This window comes from Acanthopagrus latus, chromosome 21 (assembly GCF_904848185.1).
Source record: "Acanthopagrus latus isolate v.2019 chromosome 21, fAcaLat1.1, whole genome shotgun sequence".
Classification (NCBI taxonomy): Eukaryota; Metazoa; Chordata; class Actinopteri; order Spariformes; family Sparidae; genus Acanthopagrus; species Acanthopagrus latus.
Window position 1 is genome coordinate 25,536,556 of NC_051059.1, and position 26,402 is coordinate 25,562,957.

A 26,402-nucleotide genomic window follows, 5' to 3' on the forward strand; every position below is an offset into this window, starting at 1 on the left:
TACTCGGGTCAGAACCAGAACCTCTCACCTCCGGGCATGACGGAGCCGACGTCCTGCAGCGTGAGAACCGACAGCTTCTCCTCGGAGTCGACCCGGATCACGCCGTGACTCAGACCCTGCATGGACAACACGCCGCGACCAGGAGGCGTGCTGCCCTCCTCCACGGGCCTGCAGGAGGGGGTGGAGACAGCCAATCAGATCGCACCAAAGGTCACGGAGGGCCGTGAACAGCTCACGAGTCGTGACGCACTTTAGATCCCGAGAGCGAGGACGTTACTTGGAAATACAGCAGGTTGGGGAGATGTGAGAAAAATGTTGACTTTTTTTTGTAAAGTCACAATATTTTTGTGACGGGTGACGACATTTATTTTAAAGAGAGTTGCCATTATTCGAAAATTTTCAACACAAGAATAAAGACAGTTTGTTAGAGGATGAGGACACACTGGTGGAAAATGAGGACATCTTTTGGGAGAGTAACTTTAAAAAGCCGTGGTACAGCTGTGTGTTTCTGTGAAATGAGCTCCGGTCGTCACTGTTGGCACCTTTCAGAGCGATTATGGCCAAAGTTAGAATCAAAATGAGGTTAAAGTTAAAGCTGCTGTGAGTCACTTAGTGTGTTTTTAGGTTTTTTTAGTTTTAAAGGAGCTCAAAATAAAGTTCATTACTACCTCCCCTGCTGCTTTTTATAAGCCTGTGTGTGGCACAAACACACACACAAACCTAAAAGCGTCTTACAGCGTCTTAATTAACAGAAAGAAGACGACAGGAGAATAAAAGCCACCTCGGCTCGACTGTAATGTGGTTTTAACATGCTGAACTTCAGCGAGGATGATGACAGAGGAGGAGACGTTGTAACGTGACTGTTTCAAACAGCCACAAAACTGTAAAGTCAGAAGTTTGAAAGGGTTAAAATAAAAACAGGGTGTAGTGGAGGGAGGAGGGAGGAGCCACAGAACAGCCACTTATATTACAGAAGAGCGTTCATTCATATATTTAACATGCAAACCACTAAAATCATGTTTAAAATGTTTAAACTACGATGACGATTATTTATATTTTAAATAATCACAAATGCTGCCTTCTGTGTGTGTGTGTGTGTGTGTGTGTGTGTGTGTGTGTGTGTGTGTGTGTACCTCCTTATAGCTACAGTCAGGGCCTCGGGGGAGCTGGCACAGGGACATATGACCTCCGGCTTCAAACCTTTAGACTGGAAGACGTTGAGAAAGGCGTCGCAGGACGAGATTGACCCTGAAAGAGACGCGGCAGAAGAAGTGAGCGCTGACGAGGTGGAGGCGGCTCGTTACAGCGAGTCCTGACGCTACGATTCACATTCTGACATCACTTTTTGTGAGGTTTCTCCAAACCCCTTCAAAGCGAGGCATGTTTTAGCCCTCAGTTCTGTCTCTCAGGCTCCTGGACCACCTCAGTCTGCAGTTTAAAAACATCCGTGTGTTATTTCTCAGGTGAGAATTTAAATTCTGATAAAATTGATAATCAATTAAAGACGAGGTAGTGAAGAACAGCGCTCATCATCAAGCTGATTTCAAGCCGAGACAGTTTATGTCTCTTCTAGTTCTGCTGTTGTTATTAAAACACAAAATATCCAGTTTCCTCGAGATGTCAGACAGTTTGAGATATCTGCTGGAATGAACCCAAGCCAACATCATCATAAACGGGTCAAACTGTCATTAAATTCGTTCAGACGATTCCACGGGACAAAATGTCTTAATGTTTTAGAGAGTTTGTTCTCACAGGGATTCGAACCGTCAGCCACCACCAGCATCCGCAGGGAGCTCAGGTTGATGTCTCGCTGTTCCCGGTGGGCCACCAGAGCCCAGTGCATGTCCCGCGACTTCACACACGCCACCTTAGCTACACACAAAACACACAAACAACACAAGTGATTTTACAACAAACTCCCGACAATCACAAAATCCCCTCCAACCTACAATCTGTGTTAGTTACTGTATCTCTGGGAGCACTTTCCCTCAGCTCAGGTTGATGTTCTTACCTTTGTGCTGGCAGACTTTCTGGATCCAGGACAGAGGATTGACCTTCATGAGGGCGTAGGGAATACTGATGACGTGCATCATGTTCATTACACTCTGTCAGAGAGAGGCAGGAGACAACAGAGAGGGTGAGCGACGCTTGGAGGGAACTCCAGGGAACAATAAAGAGTGACGTTCAAGTATGAATAACACCGCAAGAAGCATCGACGACTAAATAAAAGTTATTTATTTTGTCTTACAGTCAGGATGGCGTGCCACAGTCCTACTTCCTTCTTGAAGTCTAATACATTCACTATGGTCTCGGCTGCGGGGCGACAGAAACAACACGTCGTTGTAAATACGGGTCGACTCAGTTTGAGGATCAAACTGGAGAAAACCAAAGTGTGAAACGTGTGTGTTACCTTCTGTGTATGAGCAGGACTGTGTGAGGGCCTGGCAGTGTGTGAGCATGGCTATCCTCATCACCGTCACGCCGAGGACGCTGCCGTCCTTACAGGTCTTATACTGGACGGACACAGACAGGCAGACAGAGAGACAGAGGACTGATTAATGTGTGTCAGGATCAACACGAAGACGTCGCTGTTAGAGAACGAGATGGAGCTCTGAAGCAGCTCAGAGTCGTTCAGACAGACTGTTTCTGTCGACTGCTGATGGAATAAAACAAAACAAAAAAATCTAATTTAACTTCTTGTTGAGGTGAAAATTGACATTTTCTACAAACCCAGACAACTTTCATGTCTCATTTTCAAATTATACAGTTAATAACAGGACGATCAGAACATTTGATTCACCATTTTACATCTCATGAAGCCGTCAGCAACTGATAAAACGACCTGATAAAAAAAAACAGTGAATGCTAAATCAGAGACTATTTTCCTGCCTCCCCACCTGGGAGTCTTCTCGGGGGTCGCAGTGTCCTTCTTGATTTTAACGGGTGTAAGAAAACTTTTTTTTTTCATAAACAAATTAACAGTCGGCAAGTCTCAGCATCTCATTCATACCTGTGAGCCATCACTGTCTGCCAAACATCCACAGACTGCATTAGAAAAGTGTTCAACCAAACAGCCAGCAGACAAATGAACCATTCATTTGATGAAATATCAGGAAAAGAAACTCCTGCTGCGATATTCTTGTTCACTATTTAGATTATGGACTCAACAGATTATGAAATATCTATAAAATATGCTGCTTAGTCAGTCGTCAGTTGACTCAGCGATAGAAATAAAGCTCCTCTCAGGTAAAAGGTTTGGAGAGTCGTTTTTACTTCCTTCTGCCACTCGACAGAATAAAACACATGAACAGTTTCAACCCGACTGCATTTTGTTCTCACAGCTGAGTGTCACATGCTGCTACAACCATCAGGCTATTTAACTTTTAATTATCGAGGTTAGCTGAACACAGCTCGGCACCGTCAACAGGGAAATCACATTTCAGCCCACATGGGTTAAAAAAAAAAAAGAACATGACGTCTTGATCTTCAGATACTGTGATAATAATAGTAGAAATATCGGTTGGTGGATTTACAGTTTCCACCCCAAAACCAAACTCGTGTCTAAGTGCTGTGGAGACGACAGATATCGATGGGAATCCTTCCAAAATAAGATGCGCTGTGTCTGAGAAGTCTGGCACCTCTCTGACAAACGACTGCCGACATGAATCGAAGCACATTACGGGCCGCTATTAAAGTTATGAATCATGTTGAGACGTTTATCTTAAAAATAAAAAAATGTAAGCTTCACTGAAGAATAAATCAAGAGCAGATGCATTTCTTGGAGGCACAGTCGTTTCATCTGTCTCGACTGTCGGGACTCGGTGAAAAAAAAACAAAAGCTCGATTGTTTTTCAATCACCTCTCCACTTTCATCTTTTTCCTCAGAGACATTTTTTAATCCCCGGGGACAATCACGGAGACATTTCATCTTGTAATTACTGCCCTGCAGCAGGTACATTCAAATCAAGCCGACGAGATGATGGCATCGACCCTGCTGCAGCGTGATTCTAATCCCAAAGACACGCAGCGCCATCGATTTCCATTCGCAGGACAGTGATGACTGGAGCTACACGAGTGGAAATGTTTCAGTGCCGCAGAGAAGACGCGCCTCAGTGTTGGTGTCTGAGTGTTACCTCGATGTAGGCCGTGTCCTGGTTGGCGTCCTTGATATGAGGGAACCAGTCTCGGGGAGGTTTGGAGAGGTGTTTGGACTCCGTGACGAACCACAGCACCTTTGGCCAGCCTGGACACACAGGGACACAAAACAAACGTTCCTAATGTCGCCAACGTCTAGAAGAAGCTTGGTGCCATGAACTGCCTGCACCGAGACTTCTGGTGTTTTTACTTCAGGGGCTCTGGGAACATTTGGGACACTTTTATTTCAACATTCACAGGTTGATTTTTACTTCCTGATTCACCTGCTAAACCTCCTTTCAAATGAACTTTGACTGGCACCAGGATTTTGACTCGTGCTAATCACATTACTGGGACAAATGAAAACTATCTTTTTCACACAAACAAAAAAAGAACTTAAGGTAAAACATTTGCCGAATTTATAAGAAGGCCCAAATAATTGAGAATATGTTGTATACAGCGTTTCACAATTTAACACGTTTTCTCCAAACTCAATAACTCCCAAAATTGAGCGATTTTTAAAGGGAGTCTGGGGATTTTCTCCACAGGTAACAAAGAAATAGATTTTACTGATTACTGTATTTTAAAATTTGATATGTTTGCAGTCAATAAAATGTCATCTTCTGTCAAAAAGTTAGTTTAATTTAGTTGAATTAGTGTGTTTAACTGCTGCTAAATGTTGGTATGGGCAGGATGGTACAGTGATGACAGGACACCTTTTTGAAAGAAAAAAGAAACAACTTAATGTTTTTTATTTAATGCTGAATTTAAGAGATGGACAAAATATTTTAGAAACTGTTGAAAATAGCTTTTCAAAAAGTTTATAAGGTTTCTCCAAACTCCAAAACTCACAAAATTGAGCGATTTTTAAAGGGAGTCTGGGGAAGGGTGACAAAGAAGTAGCTTTTACTGGTTACTGTTTACTTTATTCATAATATTCGACATGTTTACTGCCCATAAAATGTCCTCTTCTAAAGTTAGTGTAAATCACTTGAAACACTAAGCTGCTAAATGTTGATGATGCTCAATGTATTGTAATGTAAGAATTTATTGTAAACAGCGTTTCACAAGTTTAGGACGTTTCTACAAACTCAACAACTCACAAAATTGAATAATATTTAAAGGGAGGCTGGGGATGCTGCGGTTTATATTAAGTGGACAGATGCTCGTCATCGTAACGAGGAGGTGTCGAGTGTTTACGCGGCAGAATACGAGTCAATGTGAACTAACGGAGTACGTTAATGTCCGAATTAATGCTGCTGCATGTTCCTGCTGCAGCGAGACAGAAGAAACAATCAGACGAGTTTAAAGCCTGCTGATCGATAAGGGGAGCACTCCACCTTAATGAGACACACACACACACACACACACACACACACACACACACACACACACACACACACAGGCCTGAGTCGGTGCTGAGTAGAGGAGCAGTAAATCTGGCGGCATCATGTTGCTATTTATAAATCCATTACTGAAAAGCAAACAGTCGTTATTAATCACTATAGATCCTCTCTCTCTCTCTCTCTCTCTGTTCAGTGTTAATGTCTCTCTACTCTCGTTCGTCCATCGTGTGTCTCCTTCCATCCGTTGTCTCTCTCTCTCCTCTTCCTTCTTGTTCAGCTGATTCACATCGATTTGTAATTCTGCTTCTCTCTCTCTCTCTCTCTCTCTCTGTCTGTGTCTCTCTATCATCCTGTCGTCCATTACTCAGTCTGTCTGCTGCCATCAATCTGTTCATTCGTCCCGCTGACACACAGAAAAGGCCGAGCTGAAACAAGAGAGGCTGCACTTTGACCTCTGACCTCTGTGTGTGTGTGTGTGTTTGTGTTTATATATTTGTGTGTCTGACACGTGTCCAGTTTATATATCATCACCTCTAAATTCACTCTTTTATAACCAGTCTCTTCTCCGCTGTGTTACTGATGCTGCCGTTGACCAAAATGTCTCTCGACCAATCAGAGCAAAGAAACGTGTCTAAAGAGAGCCGGCGTCACGGGAAAACGTTGCATGGTGTTTGACGCAGAGAGGCGAATAATTGTGTATGATCATATATCATATCATACGATGTCCGTCAATAACGTTTTAGTTTGTCGTGATTACATTTGAATATTATCTAGTTTTTGGCGTCATCAGCACCAACATGGCCGCCAACTCGACTCGAGATGAAAATCACAATAAATCTGCTCATATTGACGACTGCAGTTATGTGAAAGGAGAGTTTGTCCGTCTCGTGAGCTGCTAATAAGCAGGAGCAGCTCTGCAGTGTTTAAGTTACGAGTTCTGTCAGGAAGTGACTCATGCAAGTTTGAAATCTAAAGCTCACCAGGATGTTCTGAGTCATATGTTTTTATTTGCGAGGAGAAGAACCACCATGTTTATATATTTCACAATTCTTCGTGAAAGAGCTCACTGCACACACAGAATCATGCAGCCTGACAGCATCTTTCATGACAAGGTTTATTACACTCGGTATGAAGTTTTACTGCCCACATGAATTCATAGCGTGCAGCTGCAGATCTTCTGCGTGTTGTTTCGATGGTTTGCAGCTCCTCAGTTCAGCTTTAGGGAACTTCTCTTGTTGAACCTTAGTGTCCACTTTGATTTGGGGATGAAGCCTTTCAAGTGTCTTTGAACCGTCTGCATCATTTTAAGTCTTGGGATTTGTCCTCGTCTTCACTAATTGTATAAAACAGCTTCACTTTTCAAACAGAGACGCGGCTGCAGCCGAGAAGCTGATGGAGTTATTCTGCTGGTTTGACAGCATTTGAACGTGTCTTATCTTCTTCAACACACCAGGACACAAATGTTAAAGATTTCAGGTTCTGACAGGTTGTGTTTCTTCGGGGAAAAACAAGCAGATTGTGTTACGAATTCTCACTAATGCTCGATCTGGATTCTGGATATTTAACACCAGAGATGAAGCAGAGTTTGTGCACGTTGCCACAAACACCTTGCACAAGTGGAATGTGCACAGGTGTGACGGCTGCATGTGTGTGTGTGTGTGTGTGTGTGTGTGAGACCTTTGAACTGTGGGATCTCTCCGGTGGGACTCTTGGGTAACCCTTTATGGCAGGCGTCGCTGGTCAGCGCCACCGTCACTCCACAGCTCCCCAGCAGAAACCCGATCTGCTGACTGCCGGCGTCCTGCAGAGAAAACACACGGACCAAATGTGATTAGTCATCTGGATTTGATTCGAGCCAATCAATCAGTGAGTCTCGGTCCTGCTCAGCTCAGCTCCTCTGGTCGGTTATTTTCAGCAAGTCCTGCTCATCGGCTGGAGCGCTTCGAGTCCTGGACGTAGGGAACATGTGGAAGAACCTCTGTGGTTCTTTGTTACACTCCAACATGCAGAACACGTCTGCTGGCTGAAGACTTCACAGTTTAAATTCTATGAACTAGTCGAGGACGATGAACGCAGACTAATTTATGGGTTGTTGTAAAAACAAACAACTCCACAGTAAGTGAGGTGATTCAGCCTTCACTGACAGGATCTGAATAAGTTAAGGAGATACTGTAAGAGCAGATGAAACTCTGTTGACAGAACAGTAATTCCCAGTTCTGTCAGTTGTTCGGCTGTTGCATAATTTAAGAAAAAGCTTCCAATGAATTCAAGAGTTATGGATCTGATTTATTCTCCTTTCAGTTATTAATTCATCCACTTTTTATTCAGCGCTGTTTATTCTTTTTGTTATTGTAGCAAAATTTATTGAACATGAATTATTGAACGATTGGAAACGAGGCTGAAGTTAATAATAAAAAATTAAAAAAAACCCTCTCCGACCTCCTCTGACTCTGACACGCACACTCTGGGCCTCCCGATTCGTCCCGGAGGACGTTACAGCGAGCCGTGACAGCCAATCAAAACGATGACTCAAACGACCCTCCGACAGCAGAGATGTTTCCTCAGAGACATTTGGCTCTGATTACACCTCAGCAGAGCTCTTTGTCCTCTGCGCCGTCTCAAACCACGGCGCCTCCTCGTGACTCATGTTCTTAAAATCAGTCCCCCGCTGCAGAATTAGCTCCGGTCACCGGTGTGAGCTCGAGCCGCTCGACTCTGCAGCGCGTCTTCTTTTCAACTCGCTAATGTTGTTTGACGTGAGGAGAAAAAGGAAGAAACGGCAACAGAAACTTCTCTGGATCGCCTGAGGTCCAACAAACTCCTCCGCTTTCTCTCTTTTCTCGATCTAGCCATCGTCTGTTTGCAGATACAACATGCATCTTTCTTATTTTTAATAGATAATCACTTGTGCTTCTTGCTAAGTAGGGAGTATATGAACATGTTTACAGGGAACAAAAGTCTTTTCTGACTCATCGTCAAAGGTTTTATGCTCGCTATGTTTTGAAATACAAAAATAAGCCTGCAGATGATCTTTAACTGGCTGGAAAACACAACATTGACCCTTTACATCATCCACTAAAAGGATATTAAAATAAACGATGAAGACTTTTTAAATAACAACACATGAAACATCCTCTCGGCAGTATGTGTCAGGATTCAGGTGGAGTTCTGGGTGGTGATTACCTTCCGGGTCAGCGGTACTTCTATTGGCACGGGCACGACTTCGGCCAACAGGCAGCCGTAGAAGGCCGTCATGAAGGCAGCGGGGTCGTTGTTCGGGAAGACCAGCGCCACCTGCAGGCAGAAGAAGACAGAGGAGCATTAAGATTTATATCCAGAGACACAGGAAATGTTTGTATCTTTGAAAAGACAGGTGACTAAATAAAAGGACCTTTGTAGAATAAAAAGCAAAGCAGCAGCGAGTCTGTTTAACGGAACGGCGTCGTGTGATGTTAAAAGATGATCTGATACAGACTGTTGCCAGAGTCAGGAGCTCAGCTGGAGGCTGTTATCACAGAAGAAGAAAAGCTAAATCTAATGGAGGGAATCTGCTCGGCGTTCCTCTTCTTTCCACTCTGAACTTCCTCGTTCCACTCTCACACTGTTTAACTTTCCTTCCTCTCTAATATCCATCTCCTGCAGCGTCTCTCTGTTTTATCTCCCTTCAGCATCTTCCCCTCTGCTTCAGCTCATTTCACTTCAGTTCAGACAGTCACACCGAGATTAAACTGAGATTAACTGTTATGTAACGGCAACAAGTGCGGCAACAAATGCAGCGTTTCTTCTCCCCTGTGATGTCACATAATCTGATGCTAATCACGTGCTAATGCTAACACACATGCTAACACATGGAAGGAGAACTCAAAGATTTCACTGCATTTCTCCAGTGATCACATCCAACGAAACAGAAACACATTTCCTGTGCAGGAAGTTTTTATATCTGACATCTAACACACACACACACACACACACGCACACACACACACACACACACACACACACACACACACACACACACACACAGATCATTAACACAACGACCAGATGCAACATGCCTTTATCTCCCTGCACGGCCATGTTGGATCCAGTTGCATGTTGCGATGATAACAGTGAACTCCTCGACTTAAGTGCTGCCTAATAACTTCCATATACAGTACTGTGGTGTGTGTGTGTGTGTGTGTGTGTGTGTGTGTGTGTGTGTGTGTGTGTGTGGAGCTGCAGCTATAGGCTAAGTGCACCTGAGTGAACGAGAGCGGTGTAATGATGCTTTAACTGGACTAATGTTGACATGTGCAGGTCTCAGCGGAGCCGTTCAGGTTTCATACGTGGACGATAGCAGCGGGTGGAGGGAAGGTTGTGTGTGTGTGTGTGTGTGTGTGTGTGTGTGTGTGTGTGTGTGAGGCTGCAGAGATACAACAAAGTCATTCTGCATTAATACATTTACGTTTTCAATTAAGGAAGCAGATTTATTGATTGTTGTTGCCTGTTTGTCTTTTTTTGTCCCAATAACCCACAAATGTGTTGAACACATTTCCATGAGTCCTGGATGGACGACGGGCCTCAGCCCAGAATTAGACCTCATTCACTTTTGGTGCTGATCCGGATGAAAGGACGGATCCAGGACTGGGTTTTTAAACTGCAGATGTTGATGAAAAAAAAACGTGACTGGTATCAATGAACGCGTTTTCTCTCCACAACACACGGGAGGTTTTTGATTCCAAGAAATTATTTCAGTAAACTGCTAAAAATTAAAATGTTTAGTTGCTGAATTAATGTCACAATAATTAGATAGATTGATCTTTATTATTATCATTATTAAGAATGACTTTGTGAAGACTTTTTAGAGACCAAATATTGGAAACACCACAAAATTCTTAAGCTTTTTTAACTTAAATGTAAGATAAAACCAAATCGAATCATTTTACGAACTTTCTAATTTTTGTATTTTAGAAATAGAGTAACATTTCCTGCATTTGAAACATTCAATGAAACTATTAGAAATACACCACTTGATATAAAAATGAAGCGTCTGAATTATTTCCCGGCTCTCAAAGTCAAATCACACCTGAAATCGATATCTGATTTTCCACCAGCTTCACTTCTGAAACTGTTTTCTTCCACCTACAATCACACAACCATCTCATGTAGTTTCATAAAACAACAGTTCATTTCTTTGTGTAATTAAACCTCGTCAGCTCTCTGAACTTCTGTAATCTGAGAGACCCAAAATAAAACTAAACAACAACACTGTAATTTCTCTGTGTGCAACTTCAGTTAAACGGCCGGTTCGTACAGTAACTCACACTGAGTGGGAAGAAAAAAAAAAGAGTTGCACAGTAATTAAACACACACCCTTCCGGCTGAGATACATAAAAACACACACTGGCATGGAGCCCGTCTCGACTCCGTCTCCAGCCGAGCGGGAAATTGAGCTTAAAATAAAGATGAACGAGCGACGATGAGAACGGAGACGGTCGGGCTTTTCACACATGTGGGGCTGTTTCACTTCACTGTGATCGTCCCGTCGTGTGTGAAGCGCCGGGTGAAGACGTCCTGAGCGATGTGACGATGTGACACCGGCAGGAAACGACTACACGTGTCCGCGTTTAAAGCGTTGAGTAACGGCCGCGTGTCTTCAGACGTGACGTCTGCAGAGCCTGCCGGTGTTTTCCAACACAGCTGCTCCGAGATGTTTTATAATCAGAGGAAACCAGCGAGACGTCTGATGTTTCAGGGTCCAGATGTTGCTGAGCAGAGTGCTGACTCGGGCTAAACTTCCTGCCAGACGTGCGACTCAAAGTCAATCAGTGGAGCGAGTCCCAGGTCGTTATTATCAAAGTCTTTAATCAAAAGCAACGCAGTCGTACCTGCAGTATCAGGTCGAGGTGTTAATACTTTAATGTCGTAACTTCATCATTTTATCCTTTTAAACATTTGCAAGGTGATTAGTTCTTCGTACTTTTTTGTAACGGCTAAAAATGCATTTTGTGAGGCTGCACTGACCTTTGACCTTTGACCTCTGACCACCAAACCCTCATCAGCCCCTCCTCCAGTCATGGTGGACACTTGTGTCAAATTTGAAGAAATTCCCTCGAGGGGTTCTTGAAATAAGACCGGTACAGTCGGACCGGATCTGCTCTTTACAAACACGTCCCTCCACAGTTCTGGTTCCAGAGTTTTACGAGTTTGAAACTTCACATTTGAATATTTTTACTTGATGTATAAAGTGTCTACGTTCACCTCATGTCTCAGTTGGGACATCGCTCCAACCTTCCTCTTTCTCAGTGACCTCTGGTTTTTGTTTCTTTGCGTTCTGGTTCTAGTTTCTCTTTAACTCACCCGGTCTCCTGGCCTGACGAGCGGTTCCTGTTTGGTTCCCAGTTTGTGCAGCAGGTTGTAGGCCACCTTCACGCTTCTGGACCACAGCTTTCCTGCAGGAACAGACGCAGAGAGAGTTTATTACACCTCATCCATCAAACAGCGAAGTAACAGAGAGAGAAACCACAGGCGTCTTTGTAGAAGCTCTGAAGCGACAGGATCCAGGATTCAGGCCAGTTCACGGTGATTGTCGGGCGACTTTGGGGCGAAAAGATCAAATATCTTTCTTTTGATTGCACGGCTGAACAAAGGGATGACATCACGGGCAGCATATGTAAGACGTTACAGCGCTGACGTGACACTCAACGTTAAAACGCGTTCTATCAGCTGACGGGTGGAGCGGCATGGAGGCCATCACACATCGAACACACAGAGGACGTCACATGTCCAACAAGAGTTTATGATCCATAAACAGCTGCTGATTTAATGTCAGAGCTCACGCAGCTTCAGGCCACACCAGCACAAACTCTGTCTCTGTTTCAAAAGGGAAGCGTGTGTCGCTTAAAACATCAGCCTGAATATTTTACCTGAAATCAGATCATCAAATCTCTCCCGTCAGTTTCATCGCACCTGCCGGGCGAAGTCGTCGGCTCCGTTCATTAACGCGGCGACTCACAACAATAGAATCAATTTCCTCCTTTTGCTTTTTTTTTCTCTCCTCCTAATTCAGACTGGCAGACGCAGATATTATGCATGAGCGATCCGGCGTGAATTCCTCTTTGTTTCTCACACTAAATGAGTTTTTTTTTGGGGGGGGGATGTTTGTCGGAGCTAATGAACTGAAGAGCGAGAGAGGAGAGCTGCTGGATCCCACGAGGAGAATAAGACCGTCAGGAGGAAGAAAAAAACTGAAGGAAGATCGGAAACAAAGGCGAGAAGATGAGAGAGGATTGTAAAAAGTAGAATTAATCACATTAAAAAAAACAAAACAAATGATCTGCGTCATCCAGGAGAGTAAAAGTGGATTTTTAAATTTAGACTTCATCGAATTAAGTTCAGTTACAGCTGCTCCATCTGCATCAGATGTCACAGTACTGAGAAATTTAAAAGGAAAACTATAAAATACAGTCGAGATAATAAGAAATAAGACTGATAAAAACTAAATAGAATAAGACAAAGTAGAAGAAAACGTGTTTTAAACGTCAACGTTTTTAATTTTCAAATTTCAGCATGTTTGTGAGTTCCTGTCTGTAATCTGAACCTTGAATCTCTTATTTTTTCTCTGGATCGGGTTGAAATGTGTCCTGAACATCTGACAGCCTCTATGGAAACTTGGCAACATGAAATAATTCAATTAGCTGCTGATAAACAGTCACAGTAATCAAATAAATGACAGGAAGTGATGACAGAGTGAAGAATCTGTCACAGTCTGATTCTGTGCGGTTCTGATGTGGTTCTGTCACATCTACCAGGTTTCTGGTGCAGTGAAGTTCTTTATAGTTTCTAGTTCTGTGTCTGCAGAGATCCTGAATCAGTTTTAAAACGCCTGGTTCAAGGACGCCTCAGCAGGAAGTGTTGGACCCCTGGAGGAGACAAGCAGCCGTCCTCCAGCTGGAACAATCAGAGGACGGGATCCCCGCTGGCCCGTCAGGAAGCGACGAGTCCGAATCAGAGCTGCAGCTCTGCATGTAATCACAGAGACGGTCCTGAACCTCCCGCATGACAGAATCCAGCAGCTGTTTGTCCTCTGAGACTGAGACAGACACTGTCCAGTCCTCCAGTTTAAATGAAGAAACGAGATTTGATTTTCAAGACTTGTGTGATATCAGACATGTTGAACGTAACGTTTACTGTTTTTTAATCAAACTAAATGACGAGTGTGTGGTCTGTCGTCCTAAATCTTGAGAATCAGTTCACATTTTTGCACACGTGTTCCCTCCTGCCAAAGTCTCTGAATCTGGAATTTGATTTCTGTTACGTGTCTGAAATAAGGTGTGTTGTCACCACAAGCTCAAGATATTAACACGTTTTGTTCTTTTCTTCTTCAGTGGTGGTGACGTTTAGGTCACGTGATCGTGATGTCGTCTGTTTGCAGCCTGACATCAGCTTCTTACTTTTCTTTATGAACACCTTTCTGAACAAAACGTGTAAGAATCATAAATCTGAGTATTTTCTGCACTAATCCAAAAATCAAATTCCAAAAAATCTCATCAACGTTCTGTCGAGGGAACCACGATGATGCCAACTTCTGGGTTCGACCACAAAAACGCATCACTATCTTGAGAGAAATTATGAAAATTACTGCCAGAAGAATCCGAAGGAACCAGGCTGCAGTTTGTCACTTTGCTTGAAAAAGACGAAAACGATTAATTGTTTAGCCGCTGCAGCTCTACACATCCAACTACGCCGTCAAATATCTGACAACGTACGTATCGTGTTGTTGTGTCGCCAAAATTGCTGTAGGATTTCATACAGTTGGTTTTTATACTGTCTCACATCATGATGAGATATATTCCCATTTGTGACTGATGGCACCAGTATGAGGGCGTGAAGTCACAGCGAGCAGACGATCAGTGAGCCGCAGCTGAAGCTGGGCAGACTGATCCTGGATACTTTGTTTGAGGGACGTCATGAAAAGTTAGAGATGAAGTTCTGCTCACAGCCGACAACAAACTAGTCTGAAAAGAGGAAATGTAGTTTGAAAGAAAACACTCCAAACAAACAGAGCTACACACACAATCAGAGAAGGAGATCAAGGTGTGTCCTCCACCTGCCGCACAGACGTCCAGACAACTCTGTCGATAACGTGATTTGGAGATAAACGCCGTCAGCTTGAAACTGTTCTTTTAATAAAGAGTATGAACGTCTCTGCTGCCGGTGATGGGAGGTTATCTGCAGTGCAGCACGCGGAGGGTTGAGTTTAAGGACAGCGGGACGAATCAGTATCGTGAATTCAGTCTGTTCTCGGGGGGGCGGAGGACGAGAAGGAAGACAGGAAGAAACAAAACAAGTTCGTCCTTGTCGGCCGACATCAAAGAGACGACGCCACGGGACTGAGAGATAAAGAGAGATAAAGAGAGAGAGAGAGAGATGGAGGTTTAGATTCAGCACTGCACACACACACACGCACACACACACACACACACACGGTCTCACCATGTTGTTGACTCCTGAGTGCTGGCTGAAGACATTTCACAGTCTGGTGAGCGCTCACATCACCTCATCATCAGCTGCGAGATCGCTTTTCACAAATCAGTTCGCTTACACACACACACACACACACACACACACACACACACACTCTGCACGCCTGTTTGCAGCGAGCTGATGGTGATGAAGTTGTGGCCGTTTCACATTAATCGTCCGGGTTAATGTTTGTGTGAGGGAGTGTTTGATTGTGAAAACGAGCATGAAAACCACCAACATCATCACAGGAGAGTCGCAGCTGAGTTCCTGTACACACTGTGTAGCACTGTGACATACTGCACTTTGTGTACAACACACAAAGTAAAGTTTGCAGCCAGTTTCTACACGTCCCCCTGCAGGACTCACAGATTCATACGTGCTGTGAAAGACAGTCATTTATCCGTCACCATCACTTGGATCTTGATGGAAAACAAACTCAGGTGTTTTCAGGTGGCTGTGATCGATGAGTGAGAATAAAAGACGACTGTTTGGCCTCGACGGCGATTCGGCTCAACTGAGTGTCATTCTAGATTTCGCTCTCTCTTTTTCTTTCCTCGCCTCTTTAATTTTTCACAACTCCGGAACATGAAAACCCAAAGAACTGGAGATAAAAGGTTTTCACAAATCTCTCCTTCCTCTGTGGTGACAAAGAAAGAAATGAAACCATCACAGCCGGCTTCAGACGGTCGATGAAAACTGTGAAATACATCTGAGAACTTTGTTCTTTTCAAGTTTTTCTCCCTGTCAGTCTTTATAGTCTAAAGTTCAAGATGTGAACACTTGGTGAACCTCTCAGTGTGACTCAGTGTTCAGGCCCTCTTGGTGTCTCTGATTCTCTCCGCCGTGCAGCAGGGAGGTCCGACTCTGAGTTCACGAGGACCCGAGAGAAGCAGCTGATTCTCCTCACTCCCTCTGGACCCCGAAGACATTTTTCTCCGCTGCCATTTGGGAGACGAATGACTCGGATCTGTCGCCTTCAGCCGCTGAACTAAAGAGTTTGTCCCAGTTTGAATATAGACTTAAAGTGAGCTGCAGGTGAGGACGTGGATGTGTTCAGGGAGTCGGGGAGAAGCCAGCGCTGCTAAAGACTTGTTTTCCGTTACGCCTAATTCGTCCTCTGATAGATTTGAGACTAAAGGTGGGATTTATACCTGCGTATGTTGCCTCTGGCGCAGGAATCTAGTTCAGGCTACTAGATGTCTGAAACCACTCGTCAAGAGATATTCTTTTTCTTTTCTGCATTTGAAACAGACACATGACAAGAATTGCAAATGTGCGATCTAACCTGAAGGTCTGACTTGAGTCCAAGGTCGCACCAAAAACAACAATACAATCATTTTTGTGTTACTGTAACTTTTTACAAAAGCAATGAAATGACTGAGTTTTAAATTAAGGGACTCAAATCCTCCAGACAGCACGACGCTTTCAAAATAAAAGGTTTGACTGTCACAGACCTGCGAGTCTCTCAGGATAAATAAAAACATGAGCTGCTCCTCAGGATGAGAAACTTTCTCTCCCTCTCTGACGCAGAGCTGCTTTTCTTGAAAGCGTCTTTTTCACACTTTGCTAATGTGCTTAGCGCTCTGTCTGGCTGCCATTAGTGGAATTATGCTCACACAGCGGGTGTTAAACATTGTTTGGTGCTTCAGTTAATCAGCTTGTGAAAGCCACCATATGTGCTGGAAAAAACACGGGAAGCAATTCGGAGGAAAACCCTCCTGCACTCGCAGCACAGACGACATGTTTCAGTATGGATTCATGTCAATGTGACGATTGATTCTGGGTGCAGAAGTCTGACACGTCAGATACGTACAGTACATCTTATTTTTAATATTTCCTATCATTAGTTCAGTGTTGTGACTTCTGCTGCATCAAAGACCGACAGAGGAAGAATTCATCGCTGACCAACAAATCAGTTCAGTTGTGGTCACAGATCCAAACGAGCAGGACTGATCTGATATCGGAGGGTGATTATCAAAAACAGACACAGCTCGTTTAGTACGATTAGTAATCGAGGAAGAGGTCACAGAGGACGAAGGCAGATTTATTATCTTGTTTACTTATTTTCAAATCAAAATACTGACACATTTACGTTCAGACGTTCAGCAGTACTGAAAGTTTCAAGTGAAAAAAAAAAAAAAAAAAATTGCTTCCAAGCCGAATATTTTAAAACTTAAACTGGCAACAGAAAATGTGTTTCTTAAATGCTCCATTATGAAAATTTGTCTTGAGAATAATGAAACCATCTGCGTTCAGAGTGAGTCTCTGTTCACGTCACTGTCACCAGGCGTGAACTCTCAGCTGACTGGCTCCGTCTCTACCTGCCGCACGTCTCTGTTCAACACTCAGTGAATGAAGAAACTCGTGCTGTGTTCTGTGCTTGATTGATTTTTACACATGAGAAATGTTTCTAATCCAAACTATAACACTCAGAGTGAAGTCTGTACCGTAGGTGAGCACGTAGAGCGGCTTGCCGTTGGTGTCCATGGTGGTGAGGCAGGGGGCCTTCGGGGAGATGGTGCCCCACCTCTGCAGCGCCGCCTCCAGAGACGGGGGCCAGTTGGTCACCACGCCCAGCTGCTCGCCCCGCATGGCCACCATCTGAGCCCCCTCCGCCTTCGGCATGTTGGGGTCCGGCTGCTGGACTGAAGAGGAAGATATGAGACGACGAGAAGCGAGAAAATAAACAATTAAACATGAACAATTAACTCAAGCGAGCCGTTTTCTCTGGTGTTTGTTGTTTCACAAGCTGTTTGAGTTAATCTGAAACATTGATTATTCATCAGCTGCACACAAATACAGTAACAACAGATTGTTTGGATCAGAGAGGACAGGTAGCAAGCTAACTGTTGTGCACGTGAGTAATCTGACTTATGAGTTTAAATCATCTTGTGATTTATGGCAGAGGGATGAAAAATACTGCATGATGTACTCGTTGTTTTTATCACTGAGGACTCTGACAGAAAACTGTTAATTAAATAAAAAACACCATGTTGATGTTGAGCATTTTTGTGTTTGCACAGAGAATCTCGCTCCGTCTCTCCAGCATCTGTTCGTGCTTAAATTATGAATTAAATTCTGGTTCTGCAGCTTCTGAAGCTGGAGACAAATAGAAATATTCATCAGTTAGAGACTCGGTCTGTGTCGCGACAGACAATAAGACAGCGAAGAGCTAAACGTGGTTTATTTGTGTGGATTACCGTCCAGACGTTTTCAGCGAGGCATTAAAACACAGTCGGAGGTAAAGGTTCGATCTCTGCCGGGGGCCAAACATGAGATGTTTTTTTAAAAACCTGCTTTATTTGAGTCGTTTCATATCGTCGTCTTTGCTGCTAACGTGTTATCAGAAACAGCAGCGTGGCTGTTATCACCCGTCTGTTCCACCTGTGACACTGTAAAGGACCATGACACTGATGCTGTTGTGTTTAAAGCAACATTACGTAACTTTTTGACCTTAAAAACAGCATCAGAATCATGTTGATGGTTCAGTGTCTTGTAATAGAGTGAACAGAGTCTCTGTCACATGTTTCTGCAACGTCTAACGACGGTCGTTACATACGTTTACTTCAACGTACAAATTTTCAACTCATGACTTTGTTCTTGGATTTGTCTTTAAGATAATTTCTACATAATGTTGCTTTAATTGTGCTGTAAAATAAAATAAATAGAACCGGACAAGATGAGCTGTTCTGTTGCAGTAAAAGCCAGAACTCCTTTCATTCCTTAGATACCGGGCTCACGAGACAACGTGTGGGAAAAGAAAACGACACGAACAGCTTGTCGAGTTCGTCTCTAAAAGGCTCATCGGATCTAACTTCTATCTATTTAAAAACAAAGAGGATGAAGTTTCTCACCTTCCAGGAGCTCCTCGAAGTCGTCCACAAAAAACTCTCGGAGCGGCGGCCGTTTGGGTCTCTTCAGAGTGTTGACGAGCTGCTGAATCTTGGCTGAAACTCTGCTGCTGACTGGAACACCTGCAGAGGACGAACACACCTGAAGTCCAACACCAAACTCTCAACTGTGGCTCTCTCAGGTGCTCACGTGACAGAAGCTGAGCGACAGCCTGAGTTCATCCCGCTGCTTCTCCTTTGAAACCCAAAAACATCCCTAAGTGTTTTTTTTTTTTAATCTACATGAAAGTGGCCTCGAGTGAGCAATCAACAGAGCCGCCGCCGAACGCGACACTCGCCGCGGCACACGAGATGAGCTGTGGGAACAAATTGCTCTTTGATTAAGGCTGATTTTAAACCCGGCCGTCACAGATTGAGGAGCTTGAAGACGCTGAGGTGAGATGAAGCCTGAGTGCTGAGATGTGGGAGCAAACACAGCGTCTATCTGGCACGACGTACGGTGAAACCCTGCAGAGGCAGGTGGGGAGGGTGAGTTTCATTCATATCGCTCCGTCCGCTGGTGGTTTCTGTCTTCATCAAATCATAGACAGAAGCAACATTTATAGGAAGTTTCTCCTGATTAACTTAAAAATCTGAAAATGTTCCGGAAGTGAGAAAACCTTCCTGGATCCGTCTCTTCATCCGGACGTTAATGGGATCTATTCTGGGCCGAGACTCGTCCTCCATCCAGAGGAGAGAAAAGCAATGACCTCGTTCCTTTTCTTCTATTCTCTATATGTTTAAAACCTCACCAGAAGACCAAGTTTCATGCTCAGGCTGTCTCGATATACCGATAATGGGAAATAAATACTGGTATCATGATGATAACACACGCATATGATAATATTGTGTAAATAAAAAAAAAAAAATCATTCCTGTTTCTTTACGTCCTCACGTTGCAGAACTACGTCTTAATCTACTCTGCATCTTCATCTAAATCTGCTTTGATTAAAAAGAAAATGTAATGCAAAATATGCTTTGCGTTTAGTCTGAATACATTTAAACCTCAAAACCTGACTGATATGCAACTCTTGGGGCCGACGTTAGGAAGTCAAAACTTCTGATATCAGCTGATAAAATCTCCTAATAATAAAGAAAATATCCCTCTGTTTTTGGTTAGAACAATAAAAAAGTAAAACAACATAGATAAAGACACGGACTTCTTTTCCATTTGAGTGGCAGAGATTCAGAGTTTGATGATATGTTGCGTACGTATTGTTTTACAGGCCAGTTACAGAGAAACGCCTCCAAACAAAAGATGAATGGGGACAAAAATAATCCTAACGGAAAGAAAATACTCTGAGATGTAGAAACTATTTTCAGTGAACGCGCAGCGCGAAGCCAAATCTCTGCCGCTACACGGTGAATCTGAGGTTAAATCCCCAGAAATCTACAGGCCCATTGTAAACAACATCATACAGAGATTAATAATCTCCTCTCAGCGTTCTGCCTCAGCTTTGTTGAGTCTCTTTCAGCCAATAGGCTGCCATCTGTGCACCCTGGCAGCCGAACTGTCAAGCTGCTTCGCTCTGAGCCGCGGTCCGAGTCCGGTCAGAGAAGAACCATCAAACTACGAGGCGAGCGAACTGGATCGCCTCAGAGGAGTCAACAGAAAGATCGGGATTCATCTTTACTAATGACAGAAAGACCACCATCATAACAAGTAAGAGGAACTCACCGTCTCCGGTCTCCATCAGCTCCGCGTTGCCGTACTTGGGCGTCTGTCTCTGGGCCGCGTTGCCGGCGCCGGGCGCTCTCTCCACCTGGATCCCGTCGGTGGCGGTGTTGTTGGTGTAGCCGGTGACATCTGGAGGGGCAGAGTGGTTCTCTGTGATGTGAGAAAACGAGGGGGGATCGAGGAGGGCGTTAAGGTCTGGTTAGTTCCCCGACAACCCCAAAACATCCTGGTGTTAATTATGTAGTTTGAAGAAATGCCCAGATGTTACGGCACACTGAGCACTTTTAAACCGAGCTGGACCTGAACAACGGCAAGTTTAACTCTTCTGTAAATCTTTGGTTTGATGCTGCTCCTGGCTAATCTGGTCACGGGGAAAGGAAATGGACTCAAACTGGACGACAACAACGTGAAACCAGAGATCCGTCTCCACAGCTGGACGAGGAGAGGTGGACTCTGTGTTTACAACATCGATGCTTGTTGACCAACAAGAGTTTCCCAGATGTCGAACTTCTGATGCGAAGATGTCGACCACGCGATCATCAGCATCTTGTTGCTGCCGTTTACATTCACCCTGACGCAGATTCATGACGGATTTTCGTTACGCAACCCTGTGTTACATAAAGAGGAATGGATTTGCTTTGTTCTGTGTCAGAGATGCGGATACATACAGAGAGAATCCACCAGAACCAGCATCTAAACTCCTTCCAGAACCCTGCAGCCATTTCCTCACAGATCACCGCCACACGCTGTGACGCCTGCCTTCCCACGTCATTCCCATCAACACCCACACCTGAACGCTCATTTTCAGGTCGTTACTCCTCTGATTCTGCGCCGCATTTCGGCTGTTTCAGCTGCTGCGGCGCACCTGGCGTTTCAAAGCTCCCATCAAGCCTCCAATTCTTCACATTTACGTACTTTCATGAGGCTCAGCTGCTGTTCAACAACATCAAACGCAGTTTACTGTTCTGCCCGGGGGATTCTTTACTCTGAGTGGTCGGAGCATGAAATGATGCAGGGAGGAAGATGTGCTGTGAATCTAAACAGGGACGAGTGTAGGAGCTGCCTGCCGCGTCGCTTTCAGCGCTAAATACTGTATTTATGTTCCGCCTGCAGTCGTATGTTCTGTGTGTCATTTGCATTAACATTGTTCGCATGTTAAGATAGATTATGTGTTCTCTGGTTACAAGGACAGAAGCTTCTCTGTGGTCCATCATGGAAAAACAACATCTTTTGGATCTTCGGGAATCCTTTTTGGATTGAAGCTTGATCGCTTCCTGGAAGTCAGGTTCAAAAATACAACAACCACAGAGCTCATGAGGACTTAAAATGCCTTCAGATGGAAAATGTGAGGTTTAATTTTGGACGTTACAGATGCTCGAAATCAGACGAGAACATGTTGCTGCTGATAACAAGAGTCCGTCCAGTCGTCAGAATAAAATGTTGGGACTGAATGTTCAAATTGTGAAATCATATCAACATTTCTATCATATCACACTCAGATTACATGTGTGGGAGTTGAATTCCATGTCAGGGGATGGAGCGACAGCTGGGTGAGTTTAGCTGCTAAGCCAAAGACTGCTGTTCAAGACTGTGTTTCAACATTTGTAAGCATGGATCCACTGGAGAGACTCAGTCAGGATGTTTCAGCCGGGCCTGTGTGTGTTTTAAACAGGCTGTTATAGTCAGAAAAACATCCACACAGGTCGACTAGGAAAGCAACGAAACCCACGTTTATTATCATTAATTTGTTGTAATAGGCCCGGTACTTTTACCCAGGAGGCCGCTGTTCTTTACATATGTCATAAAACTAACCAACCTAACCAAGTAGTTTTCTTGGCTATGCGTACGGCGAAGGCCCGGTCAGCCTGTTGGTGTGTTACAACTCTCATGTCGTATTCCATCGTTTATGTAAGAGGATGTGTTGGTTTTTAAGATATTTTCTAACCTGAACTGGTTGTTAGTTGGCCGTCACAGCTTAAAACTGGACCTACAGAAATGTAAAGTTTCAATACATCTGTAGTTTGCAGTATCGTACACTGCCAACATTTATTCTGGCGATTAGGTGATGAAGGTGGATCTCATCCTGTTGCATGATTTTGCACCTTCTGCACTGAAAAGTCATCTTTAATGAGGAAATAGTACCTAAAAAAAGCCAATAAACTGACTTTGCTGGTCTCAAACAGCTTGTTTGTTAACCTGAAACTATTAAAAATGCTCTTTCTTTAAATAACGGCACAACTTTTCAGATTAAGAGACAAGTTAAGTGTATTCCAAACCCAGACTGGTAACACTGGGACACTTTACCGTGAAAACCAGCTGTATGATATCACACATGCGTGATCATAAACCACCGTTCTTAAAAGATGAAAAAAAAAAAAAAAGAAACTTTAGAGATGAAGCTCTTTAAATGACCATAAAACAGCGACACATTTATGCAGAAATAAATTAAAAGCAGAGAGAAAAGTCCATATTTCACTTCAAGTGTTCAATCAGGTGTGGAGGATGCACCACACTACTTTTTAAAAACGTCCTCTGAGAGGTCACCGCTTGAGATGATTTACCCCTCGACTCTCCGCTCAGCCGCTGAAATCAAGGACCAGAACATAAAGCAGAAACTACTTGACGGCGTCGAGGCTTCCCACAGTGAAAAGGCAGCAGAGCGAGTCACATGTCAACGCTTTGACTCACAAGTGCTGCTCGTGTACACAAAGAAACCACTTCTCCGTCATCGTCGGGCCCCAACTGAATCCACTAATGAGTATTTCTTTAAAATAATCAAGCAAAGGGTTGTTAAAATGACTCAGCGCGTTATAAAAGTAACATCATTCGCATTGACTCTGAATTTCTCATTGTGAGGCGAATGAATCGTTTCCATTTAGACTTTCAGATGCATGTTTTCATCCAACAACAACCTGAAGCTGTAAAGTTTGAGTCACAAGAAAGTTTCATATTTAGTATGTAACATAAACAGAAAAACAACATCTGATCTCCCTCTTACTGAATATTTCATCACCCTCTGTTCTCGGAGGAAGATGAAGCGGTTTAATACGGACTCTTGGATATTGTACAAATAAATGTATACACAGCGTGAATTATTGATTCAACCGTAATTTACACACAATAAAATAAGACTTTTAAAACAAAATGGCGCTGTAATCTAACCGTCTGACTGAGCTGGTCTTGGTAAAGTTCGTTCTCTTCCAGTCACGTCATGTATCTTCCGATAAAGTCGACTTAAAAAAAATCGAGCTGAAAGGCTGAAAAACAGAGGAAGTGTAGAAGAGAGAGAGGGAGCGAGGGAGGAGATGATTCCCTGCAAAGCGCCGAGTCCAAAGCCAGCGAGACCAAACAGAATTCTTTCTCCAGACACGGACTGCATATCAATACTGCAGCACACGGCGCAGGCATGCTAATTACTGTAGCACGCTGCGTATCCTGTCTCTGCAACATCTGGGCCGTCTGTCGGCGCCGCAGCCGTCCAGACATGCACTCGCTGTAGCCGCGATGTTGTTTATCTGCCCGGGAATGTATGTGTGTGTTTGTGTGTGTGTGTGTGTGTAGCAGTGACCTCATCACAATGTATTTATGATGATGTGTGACGGGGGGAGAGGGAATATCAGCCCTGAGCTGAGGAGGATGATGAATGCCTCCTTCACCGCTGGAATACCAATCAGGCCCGGCTGAGGAGCCGATTCAGGGACGGGACGCGTCCAGTTTAGAGCCGGACTGATGGTTGAAGATGCTGTCGCTGAAAGGTCACAGGTTCGATACCCATCACCTGCCGTAAGTCTTGTTAAGTGAGTCGGCCAATAAAGAGACATTTGACTGTGTGTTTTCCTCACCGGCATTAAAAGAATGATATGATGTTCAGCAGAAATGCAGTTCAGTGCAGGGAGAATGTGGGAGTGTTTTAAATTCAAAGTCACAGTGGAAAAGAAGTTCGTCAAGTGACACATGACCAGATTTTCATCATGTTTTACACCTGAAAGCTGGACATTCGGTAGTTTTCGGGAGCTCTTTCGTGATGAACCAAGTCTGTGGGACGTTGTCTGAATAATGCTGCCACAAAATCATTCACATCTCCCTCCGACAGTCTGTGTCGAGCCGGCAGAAAGCTGAGCGTGTGAGAAAACTCGACCCAAGACAAAGAAGGCAGGTTTTGTAAAACTTCAGCGTGCAGCGGAAAAACCTCTCCGATCAGCGTTATGAGACACCTGATGAATAACATCCAGGAACCTGCTGCTGCTCCCAAACTGCTGAACTGTTTCCCCTCAGAGACCAACGTTTATTCCCCCTGGCAGATATACAGCATCGACGGTGAAATCCCGACAGGCCTCATCCAGACGGCAGCCTTTAATTACATTGAGTACGGGAACTCTTCCAGCACTGTGTTAATGGATTTGGGTTATATATTATGTTCTGACAATGATGAACGGCTGATTAAAGGGTCTGGGTCTTAAGTCTTTTCTTTCATTGTTCACTTCACTTTGTGTTCTCTAGAAGAAACGGAGGGAGCCACTTCGACAAATGAGCGCGTCAGCAGCTGTCAGCTGATGAGGTCGTCGGGTTAAAGCTCGCAAAATGTAGAAGAATTAATTCTCTGTTCATTTGGTTTGAAACACAGGGGAAAAAAATCACAGCTGAATTTTAGTTCTGGTTCGGTTCTTGTTCACAAAGACTGCAGATCGAGATGGTCTGGAGGAAGAAACACCAGGAGACGCATCAGGTCCAGAGAGAGAGAGAGAGAGCTCAGAGATTATTTTCTAACTTCTGGGATTAAAAAGTGGATTTATCTTCACTCCTGTTGATCAGCCCGACTGCGGCAGTGATCCGGAGGTGACTGTCGGGTGTTTCTGTTCTGTTATGTTGTCTGCTGACCGGAGCTGGAGGGGAAATGTAATTTACTTTATGAATGTCATGTTGCAGAGAGGAGAGAGAACCAGAACCAGAACCAGAGTCAGTGCTGAGTGTAGTCAGAGCTTGATACCCACTAGCTTGTTGTACTGTAACGTTATCTAGATGTTTGGATGTCGAACTCGCCTCCCTGGCAGTGAACACGACAACTGTTTACAAAGTTAAAATCTCTGCATGAATACATAATACAGTAAGATGAGCTGATGGATTTAATGGCAATTTAGCTTTTGAAATTCAGCTAAAATCAAATGTTTTCATTTTCAGAAAGCGTGGTTGATTCTTTTGCTTTCACATCAGAACAAACCGGGCCAGAGTTCGAGAACCAGCCGGCGTGTTTTGTCCTGAAATCGAGCGCGACTGCAACTTCATACATCGATCCTTTGGGTGGGAAAACAAAGTCTGGCGACTGATAAGCACGTTTATTAACCAGACAAAGGCAGTGATTGAATTCTTTGATATGTGACTTCAGGTAGCAGATATCAAGAATACTGCAGAAAATTACAAACCGACACAAAACTAAAGAGGAGGAAGCCGGCAGACAGCCTTCATTCCTCCACCATCTGCTTTCTGGCTCACATGAAAAGCCGTTTTGAAAGCAGATTGCCTCTGGCTGAGCAAACAACTAAAAAAACATGCTGCATAATTAGCCAAATCAATACACGACACCAAACAGAGTAACCTTGAAAAAGAGGGAAAAGCTGCTTTCTAGCCTCTTTATAAGCATTGTTGATTCTCCTCATCAACAATTCACACTCTGAAAAGCTGTGAGCACCAGCTTTTTTTTTTCCAACTCGAAACAAACAGAAACACAACGCTCTCATGCATCTACAACGAAGCTCAATGCTACTCCTGGTCGAGGTTAGCATTGAAGTATTTTCTCAACATGAGAAAGCACAAATTTCATCAGCAGGAGGGGAAAAAAGAGCGAGGGGCAGG

General features: G+C 43.9%; 1 protein-coding gene across 7 annotated transcripts in view; it reads right to left on the reverse strand.

Moving 5' to 3' along the window:
- Positions 1-26,402, reverse strand: part of LOC119010800 (disco-interacting protein 2 homolog C) — a 158,864-nt gene that overhangs the window by 23,479 nt on the left and 108,983 nt on the right. For 6 of the 7 annotated variants that reach the window (XR_005072063.1, XM_037083271.1, XM_037083276.1 and 3 more), the window contains exons 6-18: positions 20,553-20,702; positions 18,839-18,958; positions 17,432-17,629; positions 11,820-11,911; positions 8,664-8,774; positions 7,158-7,281; positions 4,134-4,243; positions 2,411-2,513; positions 2,249-2,313; positions 2,012-2,105; positions 1,753-1,872; positions 1,134-1,248; positions 29-168 (exon numbers count right to left, since the gene is read on the reverse strand). Coding sequence is in view for 6 of the 7 variants with exons in the window: in XM_037083271.1 (XP_036939166.1) it covers positions 29-168; positions 1,134-1,248; positions 1,753-1,872; positions 2,012-2,105; positions 2,249-2,313; positions 2,411-2,513; positions 4,134-4,243; positions 7,158-7,281; positions 8,664-8,774; positions 11,820-11,911; positions 17,432-17,629; positions 18,839-18,958; positions 20,553-20,702 (1,542 nt within the window). In the remaining variant the exon portion in view is untranslated. The remainder of the gene's footprint in view (positions 1-28; positions 169-1,133; positions 1,249-1,752; positions 1,873-2,011; positions 2,106-2,248; positions 2,314-2,410; positions 2,514-4,133; positions 4,244-7,157; positions 7,282-8,663; positions 8,775-11,819; positions 11,912-17,431; positions 17,630-18,838; positions 18,959-20,552; positions 20,703-26,402) is intronic. The other variant, XM_037083273.1, reaches the window with a different exon arrangement.